At 42.2% G+C, this 27,529-nt stretch overlaps 1 protein-coding gene and 1 long non-coding RNA gene across 3 annotated transcripts in view; one reads left to right on the top strand and one right to left on the bottom strand.

Annotated features, from left to right (window-relative positions):
* The window catches only part of LOC109932898 (E3 ubiquitin-protein ligase NEDD4-like), a 175,081-nt gene extending 150,452 nt beyond the window's left edge, over window positions 1-24,629 (bottom strand). The window contains exons 1-2 of one of the 2 annotated variants that reach the window (XM_048595960.1): window positions 24,257-24,629; window positions 23,257-23,297 (exon numbers count right to left, since the gene is read on the bottom strand). In XM_048595960.1, coding sequence (XP_048451917.1) covers window positions 23,257-23,297; window positions 24,257-24,301 — 86 coding nt within the window. In that variant the 5' untranslated portion in view covers window positions 24,302-24,629. The remainder of the gene's footprint in view (window positions 1-23,256; window positions 23,298-24,256) is intronic. The other variant, XM_020531976.2, reaches the window with a different exon arrangement.
* An 11-nt stretch (window positions 24,630-24,640) lies between these two features.
* LOC125482951 lies at window positions 24,641-25,174 on the top strand. Its single transcript, XR_007261942.1, has 2 exons — window positions 24,641-24,846; window positions 24,980-25,174. It is a non-coding gene; the product is annotated as an uncharacterized LOC125482951 (long non-coding RNA).
* Window positions 25,175-27,529: the final 2,355 nt, after the last annotated feature.

Here is a 27,529-nt window from a genome sequence, read left to right as displayed (position 1 = left end):
GGTTGTTATGGATGGGCAATGAACACTGGTTTTGCCATCATCATCCACATTCCACAAGTGATTAAAAACACTGGGAGGAATGCCTCAGACTGCCAAGACTCTAAACTCCAGAATTCCCTTCCTAAACCTCTCTACTTCTCTATCCTTCTTTAGGATGCTCCTTCAAAATGTCACATTTGTTTTCGATATGCTCTAATATTTACTTATGGAGCTCAGTTTAAAACATAATTCCCATCGAGTGTTCAGAATGCATTTAACATGTTAAGGACACTATGTAAATACAAGACATTGTATCAAAACAAAACCTCTCAATCAATCATCGACACAGCAGAAAAGCACAATAAGGCAAACCAAGATTAAATCATAGGATCATCCACAACCTCAGCTTCCCAGTAAACCTCATACACCACTGTGGCACTGTATACCCAACGACTGGGACTTTGCATCAGTGCAATTAGTCATAAAGCACTATAGTATACTATGCTATTGCCCTCGGTAATGAAATCTAACAAAAGTTACACGTTTTCTCAAAACACTTTTCAGGCATTTTAAACAGACACTTCCTTTATATGTAGCACTGAGAATAAATATTAGTTAACTTGGATTTGTTTGTTCATTTTTTTAAAATCAAATATATCTCAGCATCTCTCCATTATGAACATTTTATTCACTGGATTGTGTAGTATTCCAAGATGTGTATCAAGAGTGCCACAAGCACAAAACAATAATGCTTTACAACAGCAAACCCTGTGGTTGATCTGCCAGGATTTGAGCCAAGCTGATCATGGGTCAAAAGAGGCAAGCAGAACACAAAAAACACTTTCATTGGTGCCAATTCTGCTAGAGGGAAAGTTTCACCTCCATTATACTTCAGTTTCCCGTATTACATGTACATCAGTACAGCAATTAAATGTCAGAATCAACTGCACTGTGGGGCTTTCACGTGAGACCTCTCCTAGTTATGCATTGATTTAATGTTGTGGCATTTGTAGTTTATAACACAGATAGTTAACAAGTCTGCAGAAAAATAAACCCAAATATCAATCCTGCTGGTATATTTCAGAAGCTCATCATTTACTGCAAGATAGAAACAGCACGCCACAAACCAGGATCTCTGTTGCAGGGATATTAAAATGAGCAATTTTCCAACTGTCATAGAATCATCAAATCCCTACAGTGTGGAAGCAGGCCATTCAGCCCATCGAGTCCACATCAACCCTCCAAAGAACATCCCACCAAGACCTATTCCATCCCTGTAACCCTGCATTTCCCATCACTAATTCATTCAGTCTGCACATCCCTGAACGTTATGGGCAATTTGGCATAGCCAATCCACCAAACCTGCACATCTTTGGATTGTGGGAGGAACCCAGAGCATCCAGGGGAAACCCACGCAGACATGGGCAGACAGGCGTCCAAGTGTGCAATCGAACCCGGGTCCCTGGCACTGTGAGGCAGCAGTACTAACCATGTCATAATATGTCTGAAGGGATTTCTTAAAGGAAGGGGAAAAAGAGGAAATGGGGAAGAAAGGAGTCAAAAAGGAGTTGAGGAGGATAAGAGATCAAAAACAAAGTGAAATAGTATAGATAGGCATTGGAGAAGTGTTTTTGAAGAAAGAGCGTGGATAGATCTAATCAATCTATTGAGAGAGAGAAACACTGCACTTCAAGTCTAATACAAGTCTTCTTCAGAACTTCAGCTCTCCGCAGATACTACCAAACCCGCTGAGTTTGACCAGCATTTTCTCTTTTTCAGATTTCGAGTATCCATCGTAGTTTCCTTTAATTTCCATTGAATTCAGTCATTACTCTTCACAGCAGGGAGAGGGTGGGCTTCGTCCTCAGCTACTTCTCATCTTTCCCTCACTGAGAATTCCGATTAAAGATTATATCTAAAGTTTTAGCAGCTGCTCTTCTTTTCACAACTGATACCTGATCTGCTGAATGTCGCAAATATTTTCTGTTTTTATTCATGCAAACAATTCAATCTGGATAAATGCAAAGTATTGCATTTTGGTACAACAAACAGGGACAGGACTTATACAATTGACGGCAGGGCCTTGGGCAGTGTTGGAGAACAAAGAGACTTAGGGGTTCAGATACATAATTCTTTGAAGTTTGTGTCACATATAGACAGGGTGATTAAAAAGGCATTTAACCTGCTTGCCTTCAATGCTCAGACCTTTGAGTGTAGGAGTTGGGAAGTCATGTTGAGGTTGTGCAGGACGTTGGTGAGGCCTCTTCAAGAATACTGTGTTATGCTCTGGTCGCCCAGTTATTAGGAAGGATATTATTAAGCTAGCAAGGGTTCAGAGAGGTTTACCACTATCTTGCCAGATATGAAAGGTTTGAGTTATAAAGAAAGGCTGGATAGGCAGGGACTGAACAGTGACCTTAACAGTCAGTGTCTTTTCCCTAGGATGTGAGGTTTCAAGACTTTTTTTTCTTTATTCACTCATGGGATGAGGGTGGCACTGGCTCGGCAGCATTTATTGCCCATCCCTAATTGCCCAGGCAGCAGTTCAGAATCAACAACATTGCTCAGAGTCTGGAGTCACATGTAGGCCAGACCTAGTAAGGATGGCAGTTTCCTTCCCTAAAAGGACATCAGTGATTCAGATGGGTTTTTCCCCAACAATGAACAATGGATTCACGAGCATTAGACTCTTCATTCCAGATATTTATTGAATTCAAATTCCACCTTCTGCTACGGCAAGATTCAAACCCAAGTCCCCAGAATGTTATCTGGGTCTCTGGATTAACAGTCTAGCAATACTACCACTAGCCGATCACCTCCCCCTGACTTGGGGGGCATATTTTTAAGGTGAGAGGATATTTTAAAAAGACATGAGGGGCAATTTTTTTTAAACAGAGGGTGGAATGAAGTTCCTGAAAAAGTGAAGATGGGCACAGCTACAACATTTAAAAAGTCATATAAATAGGAACGTGAATAGGAAAGGTTTGGAGAGATACGGGCCAGGAGCAGGCAGCTGGGACCAGTTTAGTTTGGCATGTTCAGCATGGACTGGTTGGCCCAAATGGTCAGTTTTCATGCTGTATGACAGTTATAATACAACTAGAAATAAACAGTTCTGAAGAAAGGTCACGAGACTTGAAACTAGCTATTTTCTCTCCACTGATGCTGCCAGACCTGCTGAGGTCTTCTAGCAATTTCTGTTTATGCATCAAGTTGTTTTTATGGATTCAACTGGTTCCAAAAACTAAAGCAAAATCAACAAGTTACTGGAAGAAAGCCAGTTCTCCCAGCCAACTTGTCAATCTAACAACAGAGCCAGGAAGCCAGGCAGATCCAAAGTAATCCAAACCACTGTTCACGTTCACAAGGAAGTCTCGTCCCTCATCAGGGCCAGTTATCAACAACTGAAAAACGTAGGAGCAGACCTAGACTCTTAGGCCCATAAAGTCTGCTCTGACAATCAATGAGATCATGACTAAACTGCTAATCAACTCAACTTTCCTGCCTTTTCCCCATAATCCTTACTTTCCTTATAAATTCAAATTCGTTCTATCTCACCCGCGAATAGACTTGATGACCCAGGTTCAACAGCTCACAATGGTGAGGAATTCCACAGAGAATTACTAGCCAAGAAGAAAAATGATTCTTCCTCTTATCCACTTTTCTAGTTCTCGGCTTGCTTTGAAATGAAGGCCAACATTCAACTTCCCTTCCCTATTAACTATTGCATGAAAGACTTTTGTCACTCAGACATGAGGACTTGGAAATCCCTATGCTGCAGATTTCTGTCATCTTTCACCATTTAAATAGATTCAGCTCCTCTATTTTTCCTGCCAAAGGAATATCCTCATATTTTCCTACATTATGTTCCTTCTGCCAAGTTCATTCCCACTTATTTAACCTGTCTGCATGTAAACTTTCATTGCCACCTTTACCACTTGCCCTTCTGCCTATTTTTGTGTTATCTGCAAACTTGGCAAAAGTATATTCACTTCTGTCATTCAAGTCATTAACATATGTTTTAATGAATTGTGGCGCCAGCTTTGATCCCAGTGGCACTCCATGAGTTCCAGATTGCCATCCTGAAAATTCCCCCTTTATCCCAACTCTCTATCCTCCATTAGTTAGTCATTCCTCTATCTATGTTAATAAGCTATCCCAACACCATGGATTCTTATAATGAAGAGCCTTGTGTGTGGTACATTATTGAACACCTCAGCCCCATTGTCTCACTACCAAGCACACCAACATACAGATTTGCCAAAGAACTACAACAGAAATTGAAGTACTTAGTGGACAACATTACCCATTCCAGCCACTCACCCAAGAATTCCTCACCATCATCAAGGTCACCAGGACTGAAGAGGATGAGATGATGATATCCTTCGATGTAACAGCACTAGTTACATCCATAAACATCGGCCTAGCCAAAGAGACAATTGCCACACTGCTGAACGAATCAAGTAGGCAGGCACCCCAAGACACCAACAACATCAAGTAAGGACACCACCATGAAACTTCTAGATCTGTGCCTCATAACCCACATCACCTTCAATAACGGCATATACAAACAAATCAACGGAACACCAATGGGATCTCCAATATCAGGACTGATTGTAGAAGCTGTAATGCAAAGGTTAAAATGGGCAGTGCTCCCCATTATCCAATCCAAACTCTGGGTCCGATATGTAGGTGACACCTTTGTGATTATCAAACGCACAAAACTAGAAGAAACCTACCAACACAAACAACCACCTCACCGGGTAAAATTCACGAAAGGAGCACAATAACTGACTATCCTTCCTGGACATAATGGTAGAACGCAAAGCCATCGGGAACTATAGTCTAGCATATATAGAAAGACCGTATGTAAGGATCAGATACTCAATTACACTAGCAACCACCCCAATGCTTATAATCAGAGCTGCATCAGGGCACTATTTAAACGAGCCACAACCTGATACCAGGCAAAGCAGAGCAGGAGCACCTATACAGAGTCTTCAAAAGAAATGGATACCCGAAAAGCACAATCCCCTGTTATTGAGAGACTACAACAGGAAGACACAACACGACTAGACACGCTAATCATCCTACCATACATCAAGGACATTTCAAAGATGACCACAAGACTATTCAGACCCCCCGGTATCAGAGTAGCCACAAACCAACAACCACCCTACGACAACTACTGACGACCGTAAAGGATCCCATACCCAAAACCAGTGTAATATACAAAATACAATGCAAGGACTGTGAGAAACACTACACAGGCCAAACCAGAAGAAAATTGACAATATGGAGACACAAATACCAACTGGTCAACAAGAGACATGACCAATTCTCATTTGTCTCACTACCCACAGACAACAACAGACACGTATTCGACTAGAACACATCCATAATCGCACAAGCCAAACAGAGACAGCCCAGGGAATTCCTGGAGGCCTGGTATTCTAACCAGAACTCCATCAACAAACACATTGAATTAGACCCGGTGTACAAACCACTGAGAAACAGAACCGGAAGTGGAGCCCCAGCAAACCGAGGCATATAAATAACAAGCGGGACAGAACACCGGAGGCGCACTGATGATGTTACCTAACAGGGTGATGAAACATGTGCAACCAAACCCATACGCTCAGTGAACATGTCTACAACCTCATCCACAACCCGAGCTACAAATCTTCTCAAAAACCTTTTGTAAAGCCAAATATATTACACCGACTGGTTCTCCTTGAACTAAGTTGCTTGTTACCTCAAAAAAAAATTGACAGGCACAATTTCCTTCACGAAGCCATGCTGACTTGACTTAAGTTATGTATTAAGTTATGAAAAAGGCACTAACATTGTCCCAATGACAATGAACTAGCCTATTGATACCTGCTATTTTTGTCTCCAACCCTCTCTGAATTAGGATATTTTACTAGCAATTTTCCAATTCTCTAAGGCTTTTCCAGAATCTAAGAATTTTTGGAAGATTCCTGCCAGGGCTTTCACCAGCTCTGTAGCAACTTCTTTTAATATCCGAGATAGCAACCCATTAGCTCCAGTGGGGCTTATCAGCTTTTAGTTCTTTAGTTTCCCTGTTTTTTTTCGCTCTTAGTGATTGTTTATTTTGTCCCCCAATTTTTCCACTTGATTTAGTATTTTTGGATGTTATACGTGTGTTCTACCATCAAGGCTTTCGCAAAGGTTTTTTCAACTTTTCTGCCATTTCCTAATTCCCTATTATTTTCCCAGCCTTATTATGCAACCAAGCACTTTGGTTTCCCCCTTTCTTTTTATATATTTAAGAAGCACGTGCTGTTCATTTTGATGTTACTTGCTAGTTTGCCCTCAGCTTATTTTCACCCTCTAATATTGTCTGATTTTTTTTTTTTAAAAATCCATTGCCGCTCCTCAGTCTTGCCATCAAGGTTTGCCACATTGTATGTTTTCGCTCTCATTTGGATTCTAACCTTAACTTCCTCATTAACCGTGGTCTGTTTATCTCCTTCCCAAAATCCTTCTTCCTCACTGGGACCTTTTTTTCAGAGAGAAGAAATATTTTCGTAAACATCTGCTTTTGCTCAAGCATCTTTTACTCTCAACAGCAGTCCCAGTGCATTCCAGCCAACCCTGCCCTTATTCCCTTATAATCACTCTATTTAAGTTTTGCACAGTTGATTTGCACAGAAAAGCTGCCAGCTGCTTTCCCTTTATATGGCTATAAAGTCTCTTCTCTTACATCCCTTGCAAGTTTCTTTCATAATTCATTTCAGCCGCACTGGTAAGCTGCTTTCTGGTCCTTGGTTGTTTTTGTATTTGTACTATTCTGTGGGATATGTACTGTTCTTTGCGTTTTATGAACCATTGCTTTTAATTTTATGCTGTCCATGACTTTTTGTGTGTGAGGTGGAGCTTTTCCTTCTCATGGGTAAAAATTACTTCTGAATACTATTAGGTGTTTCTTTGAATGCCCTCCACTGTTCCTCAGTTGTTTTACCTATTAGCAGAGCTTTCCCTCATGGTCTCCCGATTTATTCCCTGTCTGACAGTTTAGCTTCTGTTTTCGACCGGATGGATTACTCCCACCAGTGACCCCTTCATTTTGTTACTTCTTACCTCCACTTACATAGATTCTATATGGATTCGACCAATCCAAAATTATTTCTTGCTGTTTTATTTATTCCATCCAATACCAATAAAGTGACCCACCATTCTCCCCTTTCTGCATGCTCTTTCAAAAACTTACATATACCGGTGTATTTAGTTTCCAGCTTTGAGCTCCTTGTAACTCTTGTCTCCATAATGATGATAAGATCACACTTCTATTTGTGCTATGCATTCAATTAAACAGCTACCGATTTTTGCCTTTTTACCACTACTCCCCCTTTGACCTCATGCTGCTTTTTTTTAATGCTTGTGCACTCTGTCCCTTGCTGTCTCACTGTGGATGCCATTACCTAAACAAGGGCCCTGCAATGCTGCAATATCCTTTTGCCTTCTAATCCTAGGTATCCCTTCTTCAGAGAGGGAGAGGGTTCTCAAGTTGGACTCTTGTATTCAGAAATATAATGCCATTGCACTGAATGCTTATCAAATAGGATGGTCATACTTGAACATGCAACCAGAAAGTTTTCAGTCATTGCATTCAAACAATTACAGTAATAATGCCCAGCAGTACGCCCACGCATAGTCCCCAAGCCATGCTCAATCCAGTGTGCTGAGTAGTTCATATCCTCAAAAGTAGATCTGCTTTGATCTTCATCTTCAGCATCGCAAGTTTAAAAAATAACCAAAAATACCTGGAGAAACAATATGTTCAAATGGGGAAGGAGTTTGAGCATCAACAGCAAGAGAGAACCCTAACTGTGCAGTAGATTTAACTGACTCAACACGAAAAAAAAAGTCACATGCAAACTGACATAAGAAAATTGACCAGCTTAACAAAACTAAATGAAAAGTTAGGTAGAGCCCGGCCAGGTGGTTGAAGTTTCAGTAGGGGATTACTTTGGGAATAGCGATCACAGTTCCGTAAAATTTTAGAATACTCACGGACAAAGACGAGAGCAGTCCGAAAGGAAGAGTGCTGAATTGGGGGAAGGCCAACTATAGCAAAATTCAGGAGCTGGGGAATGAGGATTGGGAGCAGCTGTTTGAGGGTAAATCCACATTTGATATGTGGGAGGCTTTTAAAGAGAGGTTGATTTGAGTGCAACTCCCTGTGAAAATGCGGGATAGAAAGGGCAAGATTAGGGAACCATAGATGACAGGTGAAATTATGAGACTAGCAAAGAGGAAAAAGGAAGCATACACAAGGTCTAGGCGACTGAAAACAGATGAAGCTTTGGAAGAATAATCGGGAAAGAAAGACCAATCTGAAACGAGGAATTGACAGCTAAAAGGGGTCATGAAATATCTTTAGCAAACAGGGTTAAGGAAAATCCCAAAGCCTTCTATTCGTACAGAAGGAGCAAGAGGGTAACTAGAAAAAGGGTTGGCCCACTCAAGGACAAAGGAGGGAAGTTATCCGAGGAGTCAGAGAAAATGAGCGAGATTCTTAATGAGTACTTTGCGTCGGTATTCACCGAGGAGAGGGACGTGACGGATGTTGAGGTTAGGGATAGATGTTGGATTACTCTAGGTCAAGTCGGCATAAGGTGGGTGGGGGAAGATGTTGGGTATTCTAAAAGGCATTAGGGTGGACAGGTCCCCAGGTCCGCATGAGATCTATCCCAGGTTACTGAGGGAAGCAAGAGAGGAAATAGCTGGGGCCTTAACAGATATGTTTGCAGCATCCTTGAGCACGGAGGTCCCGGAGGAGTGGAGAATTGTTAATGTTGTTCCCTTGTTTAAGAAGGGTAGCAAGGATAATCCAGGTAATTATAGACCGGTGAGCCTGACGTCAGTGGTGGGGAAGCTGCTGGAGAAGATACTGAGGGACAGGATCTATTTACATTCGGAAGAAAATGGGCTTACTAGTGATAGGCAGCATGGTTTTGTGCAGGGAAGGTCATGTCTTACCAACTTGATAGAATTCTTTGAGGAAGTGACAAAGTTGATAGATGAGGGAAGGGCTGTGAATGACATATACATGGACTTCAGTAAGGCGTTTGATAAGGTTCCCCATGGTAGGCTGATGGAGAAAGTGAAGTCGCATGGAGTCCAGGGTGTACTAGCTAGATGGATAGAGAACTGGCTGGGCAACAGGAGACAGAGTTGTAGTGGAAGGGAGTTTCTCAAAATGGAGAACTGTGACCAGTGGTGTTCCACAGGGATCCATGTTGGCACTACTGTTGTTTGTGATATACATAAATGATCTGGAGGAAGGTATAAATGGTCTGATTAGCAAGTTTGCAGATGACACTAAGATTGGTGGAGTAGCAGATAGTGAAGGGGACTGTCGGAGAATGCAGCAGAATATAGATAGATTGGAGAGTTGGGCGGAGAAATGGCAGATGGAGTTCAATCCAGGCAAATGCGAGGTGATGCATTTTGGAAGATCCAATTCAAGAGTGAACTATACGGTAAATGGAAAAGCCCTGGGGAAAATTGATGCACAGAGAGATCTGGGTGTTCAGGTCCATTGTATCCTGAAGGTGGCAACGCAGGTCGATGGAGTGGTCAAGAAGGCATACAGCCATTCATCCGACGGTGTATTGAGTACAAGAGTTGGCAGGTCATGTTACAGTTGTCTAGGACCTTGGTTCGACCACATTTGGAATACTGTGTACAGTTCTGGTCGCCACATTTGGATGCTTTGGAGAGGCTGCAGAGGAGGTTCACCAGGATGTTGCCTGGTTTGGAGGGCGCTAGCTATGAAGAGAGGTTGAATAGATTAGGATTATTTACATTAGAAGGACGGAGGTTGAGGGGGGACCTGATTGAGGTCTACAAAATCATGAGAGGTATAGACAGGGTGGATAGCAAGAAGCTTTTTCCCCCCCAGACTGGGGGACTCAATTACTAGGGGTCACGATTTCAAGGTGAGAGGGGAAAAGTTTAAGGGAGATATGCATGGAAAGTTCTTTACGCAGAGGGTGGTGGGTGCCTGGAACGTGTTGCCAGCAGAGGTGCCAGAGGTGGGCACGATAGCGTCAATTAAGATGTATCTGGACAGATACATGAATGGGCAGGGAGCAGAGGGATACAGATCCTTGGAAAATAGGCGACAGGTTTAGATAGAGGATCTGGATCGGCGCAGGCATGGAGGGCTGAAGGGCCTGTTCCTGTGCTGTAGTTTTATTTGTTCTTGGTTCTAGAGACCCACCTTAATATTGGTCCTTGCCTCTCGTTGAAAGCAACTGTTTTATTTGACTGGATATTGGAGTTAATAGCATATGGAGGAGTGTTAGCTATTACACGAATCACTTACAAAATTCTTAGCACGTTTTATACCAAACAAGCTATCCATCCTCTTTATTTGAAGTTGTCTCGATTTAAAACACATTCATAAACCAAGCCCAACTAAACAGCAATTAAAGACATTTATAATCATGAAGACTTTGAATGACTGGTTCAATTCCCAAACATTGGCTACCCATGCACAAAGTCAGATTTCCAGCATCCACAGTATTTTATCTTTACATTCTCAAAGTCAAAAATAGACAGTTCTTGCAGTAAAGGTTCTGCAAGTCTTAGATTGTTGCTGGTTGGGCAGTTGAGATGTGTTGCAGCAAAATGCTTCACAGCAATGAAACAAAATAAGATGTCAATCTATCTAAGACAATGCAAGGGCAGATGACTACAAACTTGATCAGAGAGGTAAGTTTTAAGGAATGTCTTAAAGGAGCAAAACAAATAGTGCAGCAGAGAGGCAGTTCAAAGGCTTAGGGCCTTGACCATTTTAGGCCCAATCACGAATGATGGAGCAATTAAGATCAGAGATGCTGTGGCCAGAATTCAAAGAGCATAGAGAGTTGCAGGGTGACAGAAAATTACAGAGATGGCGAGAGGCAAGGTCAGTGGAGATATTTTAAAAGAAGGATGAGAATTTTAAAACCAAGACATGGCTTGACAAGTAGCCAACGTCGATCAGGAAGCACAGAATAAATTGAGGGAGAAATTAAGTTGGTAGATTAGCTCAATCAGAAAATTTATATCTGGTCAATGTAAGCTCAACTGTACACAGCTTCAAGTATGGAATAAGGTAAAAACTGGCAATCCATTATAATATAATTAAATGCAACTAACAGTCCAATTACGTGTACAGCAGTACAGGGATATCAGCCAAGAAACTTTTACCATTCAATTTTAAGGACAGTCAAATTGAGAACTATGCACTCAGTGAAGCAGTACCCTATGTTGAAAACTCAATTCTTCAGTTCTCTTGAAATACTCATTCAAAAAAAACCTGTAATATTATTTTATGAAGTTGAGCTCAATCAGACCTTGGAATGCCTCTCCTCCTATACAGTTTAATGATCTTAAGATAAAAAGAGTGAAATGCTCAGATCTGAGCATTTGAAATATCCCAGATGTCAATGAGTGTCGAAGACCTCTGATAGATCAGCAGCAGAAATCTTCAGTCTCAGCACTGAGACTTGAACAGTCTGAAGGATAATAGAAACATTACTTTACAGAATTTAGGCCATTCAGTCCAAGGTTATGGATGCTAATAAAATCCCAGTTGTTGTGCTGGAGGTCTGTTTCAGAGCAAAACCTGCCACTAGCTAAGCTAATCTAGTATAGATACAACACTGGTGTCTAAATTATTCTCAAATCACTTCCTTAGTGACATTTCTGCCATCATAAAGATTAGGAATGTAGCCATTTCCTGATGAATACTCAACGTTCAGCTCTATTCGTAACTCCTCATATCATGAAGCAGCCCTTGCCAATCTTCAGTAAAACCTGGATAATCTCCCTATAATATTATTGTGAAATACATCTCCCCCAGAATAAAAAATGGGGTTCACTACGGACTAGAAACTGATCTTGCCCTGTAATTGTTTGACAACTAAAAGCAGGTCAGAGACTCTATCCTATGATAACTAATCTATTTCCTGACATGCCTAAAGTCTCTCCACCACTTCCAAGGCACAACTCAGCAGTATACCGGAATACCCTGGTGGATAGATGAAGCTGTAACAACACAAGTTGCTTTTTGCGATTCAGGCAAAATAAATCCATTACATGGCTGACTCCAGATCAGAAGGTTGCGTGTTCAAATCACAGCAGACTCCGGAAGCTTTACCACACCTTAAGAGAGCCCTCTCGTGGTCCAGTAGTAGTGTCCCTGCCCTGGGCCAGGGAAGCCTGGGTTTAAATCCCACCTGTTCCAGAGGTGCATAATAACATCTCAGAACAGGTTAGTTAGAAAAATAGGTAAATAAAAGAAAAGAAACAAGTTGGAACTGGAGTAGGCCATTCTGCCCCTCAAGCCTGCTCCTTCATTCAAGAGGATCATGGCTGATCTGACATTCCTCACATCTACTTTCCTGCCGTTTTCCCATAACTCGATTCCCCAACTGATCAAGAACCTATCTCTGCCTTAAATATATGTAAAAAGTCCACCCCACAGCTTTCTGTGGCAAGGAGTTCCAAAGAATCACAACACTCAGAAGAAATTCCTTTTCATCTCAGTCTTAAATTGTTGCCACTTTATTCAGAGACTATAAGCTCTGTTCCGAGAGTCTCATGAGGAGAAATATCCTCTCAGCATTTAGCTTGTCAAACCTCTTAAGAATCCTATATGTTTCAATGAGATCACCGTAGTTTCCCTCCTCTGTAATTAAAGATGCCATCAACCACATCTCCCTATTTCCGGTGCTTCTGCCCTCAAACCCGCTCCCCACAACAATAAAGATAGAGTCTCCTTCATCCTCACGTACCACCCAGCCTCCAAATACTCCAACATTTCCACCACCTATAATCAGTTCCCACCAAAGAGATACTTCCCTCCCCACCCTGTCCTCTTTTCGCAGGGGCCATTCACTCCACAACTCCCTCGTCAGCTCCATGCTACACACCAACCCTTCCACCACACCTGGTACATTTCCCTGCAACTGCATGAGATCCTACACTTGCCTCCACACCTCCCCTCTCACCTCCGTCCAAGGCCCCAAACAATCCTTCCAAATGCAGCTGAGATTCACCTGCACTTCATCCAACCTTATCTATTGTATCTGTTGCTCCTGATGTGGTCTCCTCCATTAATCGGGGAGACCAAACAGACTTAGGGACCGGTTCACGGAGGACCTGCACTCACCAACAAACCCGACCTTCTGACTGCCATCACTTTTAACTCCCCCTCCAACTCCCCTGGTGACATGTTCATCCTGAACAGTGGAAGCCACCAGAGTGAGGACAAACATAAACTGGAGGAAAAACAGCTCATATTTCGCCATGGGAGCTTACAGCCCAATGGCCTGAATATTGACTCCACTAGCTTCAAAATCTCTCCACCCTCAAACTGTCAATCTTCCGACTCACCTAACCGCTCCACCCTTGCCACTGACCGACCACAATAATCCCTCGCTGCATCCACCTATCTCCATCCCACCTTCCATGGCCCCCAGCCCCAGCTGGGCCAAAACGTTGACTTCCCTGTTCCTCAGATGCTGTCTGAGCTGCAGTGCTTTTTCAGCTTCACATTTATTGAGTCTAGCTTCCAGCATCTGCAGTCCTTACTGTCTCCAATATACAACAGTGATGACCTAGAAATTGGTCAAATAGAGTTCCCAAAAGGAGCAAGAGTGAGGTAGGGGGACATAAGGTTAGGGAAGAATTCCAGAACTTGTTAGTTTAAGGCACAGCTGCCAATAATACAGTAATTAAAAGCAATGACACTCAACAGATTAGATAAGCAGTACTTTTTTTTAAAAAGCTGCACGGATTCTAAACCATAAAATGATACACCATCATATTTTCAATTGGCTAAATAATAATTTGCTAGATATTGATCTGGTCACCCATGCCGTGCCACACTAGGAGTATTCTTGAGCAACCCTGCAGAAAATTCAGTAAGACATGTTCAATACCAAATTCAAAGGAAGCCTGAACAAAAACCTGTGTCACTAAGCTCTGATTTTGTGGTTGAATATTGAATTTTGATTACAGTACTTGGAACAAGGCTCATCAAACAGCATAAAACCATTGCAATTTTTTGCAGTATCTTTCCAACTTCAAGTTAACTAAATTCCTGAATCATTACAGAAACGTTACATTATGCTAAGTTAGATGAGCGTGAAGAATTTGCTGCACTAGCAATGCTGGAGGCAAACCCCATTCAAACTTTGATTTTCTAATTTTTAAAAAAAATCCTTGACAGGAGGTAAAGAGCTGAATAGCATGGGTGGAACCTAGACTGAGCAACAGCAGGCAAGCTGTTGCCTACTGTCACCTACTGCTTGATAGCAACATTGGTGACCCTTTTCATTAGTATTCTTTCCATCATTAGTAAAGTAATGAGACAGTAATTGGCTGGACTTCTTTTAAATGTCAGTTTCTTATAAATGCATCACTGACTGGGCAAACATATATTGCTCAACCTAGTCGCTCTCAAGAAGGTGATAATGAGCAGTCTTAGAGTCACAGATGTACAGGACAGAAATGGACCCTTCATTTCAACTCATCCATGCCGTCCAGATATCCTAAATTAATCTAGCCCCATTTGCCAGTTTTTGGCCCATATCCCTCTCAACCCTACCTATTCATATACCTATCCAGGTGCCATTTAAAAGCTGTAATTGTACCAGCCTCCATTACTACTTCTGGTAGCTCACTCCATACACACACCGAGGTTGCCCCTCCAATCCCTTTTAAATCTTTCCCCTCTCACCTTAAACCTATGCCTTCGGGTTTTGGACTTACCTAATGTTGGAAAAAGACCTTGGCTAATCATCCTGTCCCTGCCCCTCATGATTTTATTAACCTCTATAAAGGTCACCCCTCAGCATCAGACGCTCCAGGGAAAAGTAGCCCCAGCCTATTCATCTTCTCCATATCGCTCAAACTCCCCCAACCCTGGCAACATCCTTGTAAATATTTTCTGAACCCTTTCAAGTTTGACAACATCCTTCTATAATGGGGAGACCAGAACTGAAAGCAGAATTCCAAAGTGGCCTAACCAATGTCCTGTACAGCAGCAACATGACATCCCAACCCAACTCCTATACTCAATGGACTGACCAATAAAGGAAGCATACTAAACATCTCATTCACCACCCTGTCTACCTGCAACTCTACTTTCAAGCACCTATGAACTTTCACCCTAAGGTCTCTTTGTTCATCAACACCCCCCAGGGCCTTACCAGTAAGTGTAAATGTCCTGCCCCCAATTGCCTTCCCAAAGCACAACACCTCATTTATCTAAATTAAACTCTCTGCCACTCATAAGCCCATTTGCCCATCTGGTCAAGATCCCATTGTACTCTGAGGTAACATTCTTTGCTGTCTACCACACCAAGAATTTTGGTGTCATTCGCAAACTTATTAACCATACCTCTTATATCAATGATATGGATGCAAATATCGATGACAAAAAGCAATGGACCCAGCACCAATTTTGGTAGCACACCACTGGTCACAGGCCTACAGTCCAACAAGCACGTCTTCTTGAATCACTGCAATCAACTTGGCGTAGATGCACCCACAGAACCATTAGATAGGAAGTTCCAGGTTTTTGATCCATCAACCCTTTGAAGGAATGATAATATATTTCCAAGTCAGGATGAGGAGTGAATTGGAGGTGTTCTCATTTATCTGCTGCCCTTGTCCTTCTCGGTGGTGATAGTCATGGGTTTGAAAGGTGTGTGCACGTAGACTTGATGAATTTCTAAAGTGCATCTTGTAGATGAGACATAGTGCTACGACAAAGCATTGGTGGAGGGACTGAATGTTTATGGATGTACAGCCAATCAAGTGGGCTGCTTTGTCCTCTTAAAAACAAAGCTGGAGTGCCTTGTGTACAAAAGCCTACTTCTGGAGCAGAGGTCTTCAGTATTACTACCAGAAAATTGTCAGGGTCCATAGACTCTGTACTATCAAGTCCATTCAGCCATTTCTTGCTATCATACAGAGTGAATTAAATTAGCTGTAGATTGACATCTGTGATGCTGGGAATCCCCGGAGGAGCCCAAGTGGGATCATCTGATCAGCAGTTCTGGCTGAAATTTCTTGTAAATGCTTCAGCTTTATCTTGTGCACTGATGTATTCCTAAAGAAATCTAAGAAGTACTCATATAAAATTGTTTAATCAACCAAATTGGAATGGGTATGCACAAGTACTGCAATTCCCATGGAGACAAACAAATGTTTTTGAAGATATACTTGAATTTCAGGAGCTCAACATAAAGGAAAAATTTTAAGACTTAGTGCAACAAGCAAGTTAAAATCAACAGTGTCTAAATATTTAGAAGTAGGCATCTAATACTTTAAATGATAAAATTGAAATGTTTTAGCACTACTAATAACGGATGACATATCAATTACAGCACACTCCCACCCCAGGATTGAAGTCTTCAGAGAGAAAAGTCCACATTCACTGCCAGTTTTCAATGGGTTTACATCTCCCTGTTTCACAAAGATACAAAGTTGTGTGTGTGTGTCTGAACAGAGTGCCAGACTAAAGTCTGCTCCAAAGATTTCTCCTTCTAACCTCATCAGTACAAATTTTCCAGAGCATTCAGAATGCACTGGGGTGCATCTCTTTAACCAGACACTGTCCTATTTCTTATATTCTGCCTGCTCGCTCACAGGGAATTCACAGCCTTCTCCTTGCTGGTGACGATAACAGATACAGCCTTCAGTTCCGAGAGATCCCCTCTATGCCTCCTTTTTCTGTCCAAAGCCCAGAGACCAAATTTCTGTCCACAGATCAGCTCAGTTGCCCTTGCCCGTTTCCAGGTGTGAACAATACCTCTGACCATCACCTTCCTACAAGACAGAAAATACCCATCAGCTGTGGAAATTCAATGGCTTACCATGGCTCAATTACATACCCTCCGAAACATACAACATGTGGGTAAGTCCAGAATATTATTTTAGTAAAACAAGGAAGCCAGACAAGAGAACAAACATTGAAACTTGAATAACAATATCAGGAACATTAATCAACGCATTCCATTTAGGGATCAATTTCCAACACCAATAACAAAAAGGTAAAAAAATTCCTGCATGTACCTAAGAAACAACTGGATATAGAAAGTGCAAGGATTATAAGATGTTATGAATGATCTAACGTAGGTTAAATGATCTACAACATCTGTAATTACTTTATGATCTTGCAATATTGCACTGTTTAACCACCTGACCAATGTTATCTCACGATTGAGATACAACTTTATGCAATTTAACACTGTCAAGATAAATCCTGTTCAGTTAGCTCTTGGTTCCATCTATCTTCCCTGCTGATTTACTCCCACTTTGATTACTGCATTCTTTTGCAACTCCTACTCAAAAATTCACTTCCAGCCTGACCCTGCAATGCCTTGACACATTTTTGGTAATGAAAAGATTAGGCATGTTTAAATTTTTGCTTCACATGCACACAAAATAAACATACATAATTTGCTATATACAAAACTGCCATGCCCAAATCACTCCACAATGGCAGCTAACGATGCAAATCACAAAGCTGGTATAGCATAGGACACTATTTGGCCCACTGTGTCTGCACTGGCTCTCGTAATGAACATCACACTTAGAGCCATTCTCTTCCTTTCTCAATGTAAGGATTGTTACTTTTCAATTCACCATCCAATTCCCTCTTGAATGGGTGATGGGACTTCCATTTTTTATTACAATGTTATCAGTTTACAATGACAAAGCTTTGTTCTTTTCAGGGAGCTACTTGCGCTCAATATCTGCACTTCAGCACATATTATTCAAGAGTTGCTCTAACACATTAACATTACCTTCACACAAAAGTAAACAAAATCGTGGACAGAAATATTCATACAAAAAAAATTTGCAGTAAAAGGTATTGAGTAAAAGCATTTATGTAGCACTTTTCACTGTCGAGTCTTAAAGTGATTTCTATCCAATGGAATACACTTGAATACTTCCACCATCATCATGTAGGAAACACCACAACCAAATTTCACATAAGGTTGCACAATAGCAATGTGATACTGACCAAATAGTCATCTTTTGTGATGTTGATTGAGGGGTATGTATTAAGAATCATAGAATCCCTACAGTGTAGAAACAGGCCCTTCAGCCCAACAAGTCCACACCAACTCTGAGCATCCCACCCAGATCCATCCCCCTACAACCCACCTAAATCAACACATCCCTGAACACTCTGGGCAACTTAGCATGGCCTATCCACCTCACCTGCACATCTTTGGATTGTGGGAGGAAACCAGAGCACCCGGAAGAAACCCACACAGACACAGGGAGAATATGCAAACTCCACACAGACAGTTTCCCCGAGGGTGGAATCGAACCCGGGTCCCTGGCACTGAGGCAGCAGTGCTGACCACTGAGCCACCGTGCCGCCTCATTGACCAGAGCATTCAGCCAAACACCCTTACTCTTCCCTCAAACAGTGCTAAGGGATCTATTGCATTTCTTTTAAATTTATTCATTTTGTGGGATGTGGGCATTGTTGGCTGGGCCAGCATTTTATTGCCCATCCCTAGTTGGCCTTGACAAGCTAGGTGATGAGAATGGCCCTCTTGAACCACTGTAGTCCATGTGCTGTGGGTTGGCACACAATGCCATTAGGGAGGGAAATCCAGGATTTTGACTCTGCAACAGTGAAGGAACGGTGATCGGTTTCCAAGTCAGGATGCTGAGTGGCTTGGAGGTGGTGGTGTTCCCATCTATGTGCTCCCCTTGTCCTTCTAGATGGAAGTGGTTGCAGGTTCGAAAGGTGCTGTCTGAGGATCTTTGAATTTCTGCAGTGGATCTTGTAGATAGTACACACTGCTGCTACTAAGCATTGGTGGTGGAGGGAGTGGATGCTTGTAGATGTAGTGCCAATCAAGCAGGCTGCTTGGTTCTGGATGGTGTCAAGCTTCTTCACGGTTGTTGGGGCTGCACTCATCCAGGCTGGTGGGGAATATTCCATCACACTCCTGACTTGTGCCTTGGAGATGGCAGACAGGCTTTGAGGAGTTGGGAGTTGAGTTACTCGCCACTATATTCCTCGCCTCTCACCTGCTCTTGTAGCCAGTGTTTACGTGGGGAGTCCAGTTGAGTTTCTGATCGATGATAAACGATGATAACACCATTGAATATCAAGGGGTGATGGTTAGATTGTCTCTTATTAGTGACGGTCATAGCCTGGCATTTGTGTGGCACAAACGTTACTTGCTACTCGTCAGCCCAAGCCTGGATATTGTCCAGATCTTGCTGCATTTGGACACAAACTACTTCAGTGTCTAAGGAGTCTTGAATGGTGCTGAACACTGTGCAATCATCGGCGAGCATCCCCACTTCTGACCTTATGATGGAGGGAAGGTCATTGATGAAGCAGCTGAAGATGGTTGGGCCAAGAACACTACCCTGAGGAACTCCTGCAGAGATGTCCTGGAGCTGAGATTACTGACTTACAACCTTCCTTCTTATGTGTCAGGTTTGGCTCCAACCACCGGAGAGTTTTCCCCCCGATACCCATTGATTGCAGTTTTGCTAGGGGTCCTTGATGTCACATTCTGTCGAATGCAACCTTGATATCAAGGGCTGTCACTCTCATCTCACCTCTGGAATTTAACTCTCGTCTCATGTTTGAACCAAGGCTGTAATGAGGTCAGGAGCTGAGTTGCCCTGGCAGAATCCAAACTGGGCATCACTGAGCAGGTTTTGCTGAGCAAGTGCTGATAGCACTGTTGACGACATCTTCCATCACTTTACTGATGATTAAGAGTAGATTGATGGGGCAGTAATTGGCCGGGTTGGATTTGTCCTGCTTTTCTTGTACAGGACAGACTTGGGTAATTTTCAACATTGTTCGGTAGATGCCAGTGTTCTAACTGTACTGGAACAGTTTGGCTACGGGAGTGGCAAGTTCTGGAGCACAAGTCTTCAGTACAATTGCCGGAATGTTGTCAGGGCCCATAGCCTTTGCAGTATCAAGTACCTCCAACCATTTCTTGATATCACGTGGAATGAATTGAATTGGTTGAAGACTGGTACCTGTAATGCTGGGGACCACTGGAAGAGGCCAAGATGGATCATCCACTCGGCACTTCTGGCTGAAGATTGCTGCAAATGCTTTAGCCTTGTCTTTTGCACTGATGTGCTGGGTTCTTCCATCTTTGAGGATGGTCATATTTGTGGAGCCTCCTCCTCCAGTGAGTTATTTAATTGTCCACCAGAGCTTAGATTTGATCCATTGTTTGTAGAATCACTTACCTCTGTCATCACTTGCTGCTTTTGCTGTTTGGTGTGCAAGTAGTCCTGTTTGGTGGCTTCACCTCAGCTTCAGGTATGCCTGGTTGATACCTCAGCTTCAGGTATGCCTGGTACTGCTCCTGGCATGCCCTCCTGCATTCTCCATAGATCCACAGTGGATTCCCTGGCTTGATGGTAATGGTTGAGTGGGGAATATGCCGAGCCATGAGGTTACATATCGTGTTGGAGTACAATTCTGCTGCTGTTGATGGCCCACAGTGCCTCATGGTTGCCCAGTCTGGAGTTGCTAGATCTGTTCGATGTCTGTCCCGTTTAGCATGATGATAGTGCCACACAACACAAAGGTTATTCTCCATGTGAAGGCAGGACTTAGTCGCCACAAGGACTATGTGGTGGTCGCTGTTACTGATATTGACATGAACAGATGCAACTGCAGCTGGCAGACTGCTAAGGATGAGGTCAAGTATGCTTTTCCCTCTTGTTGGTTCCCTCACCACCTGCCGCAGATCCAGTCCAGGAGCTATGGCCTTTAGGATCTGACCAGCTCAATCAGTAGTACTGCTGCCGAGCCACTCTTGGTGGTGGACATTGAAATCCCCCACCGTGCGTACATTTTGTGCCCTTGCCATCCTCAGTGCTTCCTCCAAGAGCTGTTCAACATGGAGGAGGACTGATTCATCAGATAAGGGAGAACGGTATGTGGTAATCAGCAGGTTTCCTTGCCCACGTTTAACCTGAAGCCCTGAGACTTCATGGGGCTCGGAATTAATGTTGAGTACTCCCAGGGCAACTCCCTCTCAACTGTACACCACTCTGCCGGCACCTCTGCTGGGTCTGTCTTGCCAGTGAGACAGGACATTCCAGGGAAGGTGATGGTGGTGTCTGAGACAGTCACATTCACAGAATCATACCTTACAGACTGTTGCTAGGCTGTTCCTCATCTCGGCTTTGAGACAGCTCTTCCAGTTTTGGCACTAGCCCCCAGATGTTAATGTGGAGGACTTTGCAGGGTCGACAGGGCTGTTTCTGCCGTTGTCTTTTCCGGTGCCTAGGTCAATGTCAGGTGATCCGTCTGGTTTCATTTCTTTGAGACTTTGTAGCGATTGGTACAATTGAATGGCTTGCTAGGCCATTTCAGAGGGCAACTAAGAATCAACCACATTGCCACGGGTCTGGAGTCACATGTAGGTGATGCCATTTCTAGGACCGAAACGTCAGCCTTCCTGCTCCTATGGTGCTGCCTGGCCTGCTGTGTTCATCCAGCTCTACACCTTGTTACCTCAGATTTTCCAGCATCTGCAGTTCCTACTATCTCAGTTCAGATAGAGCCTAAATTAAGTTCTCAAAAAGGGTCACTGGACTCGAAATGTTAAGTCTGATTTCTCTCCACAGATGCTGCCAGACCTGCTGAGATCTTCTGTTTTTGTTCCATTATTCCAGTGCTCTCTGAACCAGTTTCCATCCTTTCCACTAAATTAGGCTCCTTCAAAAGGTGGCTACTCATATTCTAACATGCAAAGTCCCAATCACAAAGCAGCCTTGCGTTCGGTGACCTACAATACCTCCCATCCATCAATGCCTCAAATTACAGTGAGTCAGTCTTATAATCAAACCTTTCCTCGTCTACACATAAACACCTCCAGTCTGACAAACTACCAAAAAAAAAATTTTCAAAATCCGGCCTTGCACATCCCCAACTTCCTATACCTAACTGAACTTAGAGGCAGGAGTAGGCCATCTGGCACTTTGGGCCTGTTCCAGCATTCAATAAGATCACAACTGAAACAGTTATAGTCTCAGCTCTGCTTTCCTGTTTGGATTCCACAACAATTGATCTAATTTCACCTCAAATACAGAGCCTCTATCTTCTGGGGAAGACAATTAAATATTCTAACGGCACATGAAAAAGCATTTCTTCTCATTTGTTTTAAATGAAGGACCTCTTCTTCTTAAACCTGGTCCCCTGGTTTGAGTCTCCCTCACAACAGGAAACATCCTCTGGGTAGCCTGTTCAGTCCTCTCAAGATCTTAAGTTTCAATACAATTGCTTCTCATTCTCTAAATTCCAATGTGTACAGACATAAATTAATCACCCTTTCGTCTCAAGACGGAGTCCAGTGAACCTTCTCTCAACCAATTCTAAAACAATGTTAAATAAAGAGATCAAAACTTAACACGACTCCAGATGCATCCCACCAACGACCTTTACAGCTGCAATAAAACTTCCCTATTTTATATTCCATCCGCTTCCAATAAACAGCAATTTGTCTTCCTCAACAATTATTCTAACTATATACTAACTTGGAGGTTCATGTACCAGGATGCCCAGAAAACTCTGTACCACTACGTTCTGCAATCTCACTCTATTTGAATAGCAGCATTTTTCTTTTCTGTCTGCCAAAGTGGACAAGTTCACATTTACTCACATTACACTCTACTGGCCAAATTTTTGACAACTCGCTTAATCTATCAATATGCATTTGCAAACTCTCTACCTCCTCATGACAAAAATTATTTTTTACTTATCTTTGTGCAATCAAAAAAGCAGGTGTCATATGCTCAGTCTCCTGATCCGAATCATTGATGTAGACTGGTGCTAGGTCATCCAAATTTTGGCAATCACTGCAGCATTTGATAGTGATTGCTTGCCAATTCAAGAAAGACCAGTGTCCATACTCTACTTTCTGTTAGCTAAGCAGTCCTTCATCTATGCTAATACTATCCCCTGTATTACTGGTTGATGGAACTACAGCTGTTGAGGCTAGAAGCTTCAGAATTCCCTCCTGAAATTTCTCCACCTTTCTCTCCCCCTTTGAGATGGATTTTAAAGCCAGACACTTGCCATGATAACTCCTTCACTGACTTTGCTTTAATTTGTGATTGATTGCATTCTCGTAATGAATGTTAAAATGCTTTAGTACATTGAAGGGTTACATAAATGCATAAACTTTCTGTTGTCGAGAACAAATTCTGACCCAGCTTTAATGGTACCTCATGGCTACGAATCTTATTGTGACCATACATCTGGGCTCCTAAGAAATGAACAAAGCATAGAAGATAATGCAGCTCCCATAAAACAGGAACACCGGGAGTTAATACCAGTATTGTTTAAACAGTTTTTAAAAAATACATAATATATCTTCCATCAAGTATCTAATGTATTGCCTGTACACACACGTACAACTAATTTACAATACTGCACACGCTTTAGCACCCATAATCACTCATGTTGGATCAACAGTCTTGTCAGAATATTATAAAATAAAAGAAAACCCTTTTTTTTTGCAGAGTATATTTACATTTTTCCATGAAAGGAAAAGCCCTGAATTTGTACAATCTTCTCTCAAATTACAAGCAACTCCAGATTTAGTGTTGACTTCGGAAAATATGAAAAAAAAAAGTGATTTCCTGCTAAAATCCCCTGGTTGAAGTAACAAAATCCTTGGTATAAAATAGAAATGGAAAACTAAAGTCTTCTGTGCCCATAACCCCAATTCCTTCTTCACGTTATCCTACGCATCCTACTCACTGCAGTGACTATACAATTGCCACTTCCGAAAAGACGTGCATCACCAAACAACTCTCAAACCATTACTTTGTAAAAGTTCCAAAGGCACAGTTACGCGGCGTCATTAACGGGGCAAAACACGGTTTCTTCTTTAATTCATAAATTGCACCTTTTTCAACTACAGCAAAGGAAGTGTAATCTTCAAAAGAAAAACAAAGTTCTTCACCTTGCCCATCAACAACTAATAATGGACGGTTTTGTAGATCCAGTACAAAAGTAGACGTTTAAACACCAAAGAATTGTTTACGTTTCGTGTTTACAAAGTAGGATAGATAAATAGAAGAAACAAACACTCGTGTCCTACTGACAGCACAGCAGCAGACACTGGCTTTTCTCTACTTGATGTCACTACAGTACAGGTTAGGGAAACTCTACGCGCTTGTAATCAGAAATAATGTATATCGTAAAATAAATTGTACTCACTTCATCTTCTGAAAGTCCATAAATAGTATCGATTTGCGTCGCCATAGAACAAAAACGGAAAAAAGGGACAAAGGGAGGGTGGATGGAGAAAGTAGCACACTAACACACACTGGACAAGCTTCCCGAAAAATACCTGCTTACATGAACCAAAAAACCCCAGCCCCAGAAGGATTATCCTTCACAAACTGCCCTGCAAAGGCGACAACAAAGTGGTCGCGTGGTCGCCACGCTAAGACATGCACCAAGAATATCCCCCAACAATCAATCGCTCTTTTCAAAAGCAAACAAAAAATTCGTTGCCTCCAAATCCCCTTGTAAGGAAATTCAAGACATGCGCGTTCGCTACATTGTTACATCCACGCCCATGGCGCAACCGAACCTGCTTCCTTTGATTGACGTCCCCGCCAGTCCAATCAGCGGTGCGCACCGGCCGGTTCCCACCTCAACGTGTGCCCAGATTCCGTCTCGAGGCGGAAGGATGGGCGGGGTTGAGGTTTGGTCGAGCGGGAGTTCCACAGTTGCAGAGAGATTGTTGCAGGAGGTGGGGTTCCATTCTTTGAGCTTCTCTTGATGCTGCGAGCAATACGCAGGTCTCCTTTTATGTTAAATGTCTTCACAGGGGTGTGTGTGAAGTTTCCCCATTCATAAATGGGGACGGTAATTCACGTTCTGTTTAACTGCTCAGTTCAGTTAACAATTTTTTTTGTCGTTTAATTGTGACAGGTTTGATTAAAAAGGCCGAGTCACTTTGGTGTTGCTGAAGGTGAGCAGCTATTTTACGGCGCTTCTGGTTGAGCATCTCCTGCGTTCACTGCGGTTGCTGCTGTCACTCTATCTGGACACGGATCTGAACTGGACTCCTGGAACATTGCGCAAATGGCATAAAAAATAAACGAAAAATAATTGTTTTTCTATCAACTTCTGTTTTTGTGTTCATAGAAATTAAACGCCTTCGCCCTCAGTTAAATCTACTTTAATTCCGCATGACCAAATCACACTGCTATTCGAAGAAATCTGTGGGAATACATTGTGCAAGGATCTTTGTGATGAATTACTATGTGATAGCGATGTGATAACGTAGTGGTTAATATTTCTTCAGTCCAGTTAACGGCAGACAATGGAAAAGAGCGGTGCAGCTAAAAGGCATTGTGCAATATCTAACAATAAACACTACAATGTAAAACATTTTTTCAGAAAAACAAATTGAATTCAAGAATACAGCGTAAATATATGCAAACGTAATGATTTGAAACACAATCCTTGAGACAAGTATTCTATTTAAATAAAAATCAACTGTAGGACGGAAAATAAGTCACACAATCACAAAGAAGTGAAATGGTGTGTACCTGTAAAATAGGAACTGAAAATGCTGGTAATATTCAGCAGATAGGGTGGCATCAGCGGAAAGAGAAAGGTTCACATTTCAGGTCAATGACTTAAAGTCAAAGCTGCCAGAATTGTCATCATTATTTCGTGGATATTTCCAATATTTTCTGATTTTTATTTCAGATTTCCAGTGTACACAGTATTTTGCGATTGTTTCTGTTGAGGTCTCTTACGCCAAGTGAATCTGGAGGTGAAATCCCTGCACAATCTCTGGCATGAGGAGTTTTTATTTTGTTTTTACTTTCTGCCTTCTCCTTTGGCAGATTTGTTTCTTGCTGGCTTCAATGGAGCTGGTTGTCCTTATCAACATGTCCAAATGCCCATTCCTCATTTCTGATGCTAAACCTAAACAGGTTAACTAACAGCAGGCTATTCATAGCCTGATGTGAGATCCTTGATTTGATCAAAGTCCATTTAATGTCAGTTAGGAAAAAAGTGTTCCAACTGGCTTCAGCAGCATTGTACATGGTATTTCAACTGTGGTGTTATTGATACAGGTTCAAAGTTACATTTTGCCCTATAATCCAATATTCCATTAGCATTTAATGACACTGGTGGTACTGTTTTAAAAGTATCTTGGCGTGGAGTATTTACATTGTGTGTGGTGCCAGCTTTGAGTTGGGTCAACTTTTCCACACAACCTCGAACTCAGCTCACTACATATGAAGGCATGAATCACTAGACAAATTATGAGATAGGACAGAAAGGAAGACATTGCCTGTTCCAGTACTTTCCAGGTTGGAGGTCCTGGTACCATATTTAAACAGCATCCATTCACCTATTCATTCCCAAGCTAGGAACGTCACAGGCGCTGACTGGATGCCAGTTGTCCTTGAACAAATAGCTTTCCAGCCGAGGCCAATCTCCTTGACCCATGTCCAAAACACTCCAGCCTCCCTCCCTTATTCATCCTTCACGCCCTGTGCAAGTTCGATGACTGCCACTCAATCTCAATCATGGTATGGCATCAATGAACACTCCTCAAAGAAAACAAAACAGCTACTACTCATTCCAATATCCAGCAAATATGATACCTTGCTCTCTGCTTGTCTTGTGTATGTAATTGGAAATCAGAAGGCATATATTGCTCACTCGCAGAGAACATCAGTGCAAATGGAATCTTCATTCTGGGTGAGCTGGTCTTTTAATTAACATTGATGTGATAAAAATGTGTTGCAAAAAGGCTTTCTGGGTGCTTGCCATCAGGGAGTTCGACCAACCTTCAAGTTTGCAGGAACTTAATAGCAAAAGTCCTGCCATCAAGATTGTGAATCTTGGCCTCCCTGCAAATTAAGTTTGCCTAGCAACCTCTCTTCCCACTCACGATTACACCCATGAAAATCAGCCTTGAAATCTCTCTTTTTGACAAGCCATTCAGCTTTGCCCTTCCAAAGTGTGATCTCTTTCAAAGTTGTTGCCATTACTGTTTTCCACAAAATGCGTCACATCACATTTACAACATTGAATTTCAATTGCCTTTTTTCTGCATGTGTCAGCATCTCATCAACTTACCCTTGCAGTATCCTTTGATCCTCAGAATTATTTACTATGCCTTCTAATTTAAAGGAACAGCAACATCTATTTATAAAATTCCTTTAATGTAATAAAGCATTTCAAAGTGCTTCATAGTCGAGACATAAAACAAAATTTGACACATTGAGATCTGCAGATAGATAACCATACATTTGGTCAGCAAGATAGGTTTGCAAGACCGTTTTAAAGGAGAAAAGAGAGGTACAGGGAATTCTAGAGCTTTGAATCCCTGCAACTGATGTGGTTGATGTGGCTGACACTAGTGAAACAATTTATAATCAAGAATGTTCAGGAGGCCAAACACAGGCAAGTGCATATTTTGTGGAGGATTGTCCAGCTGGAGGTGATTATAGA

Source organism: Rhincodon typus, chromosome 1 (genome assembly GCF_021869965.1).
Source record: "Rhincodon typus isolate 14 chromosome 1, sRhiTyp1.1, whole genome shotgun sequence".
In the NCBI taxonomy this organism is placed as follows: domain Eukaryota; kingdom Metazoa; phylum Chordata; class Chondrichthyes; order Orectolobiformes; family Rhincodontidae; genus Rhincodon; species Rhincodon typus.
Note: the sequence above shows the minus strand (reverse complement) of the source record. Positions and strands in the feature narration are given on the sequence as shown.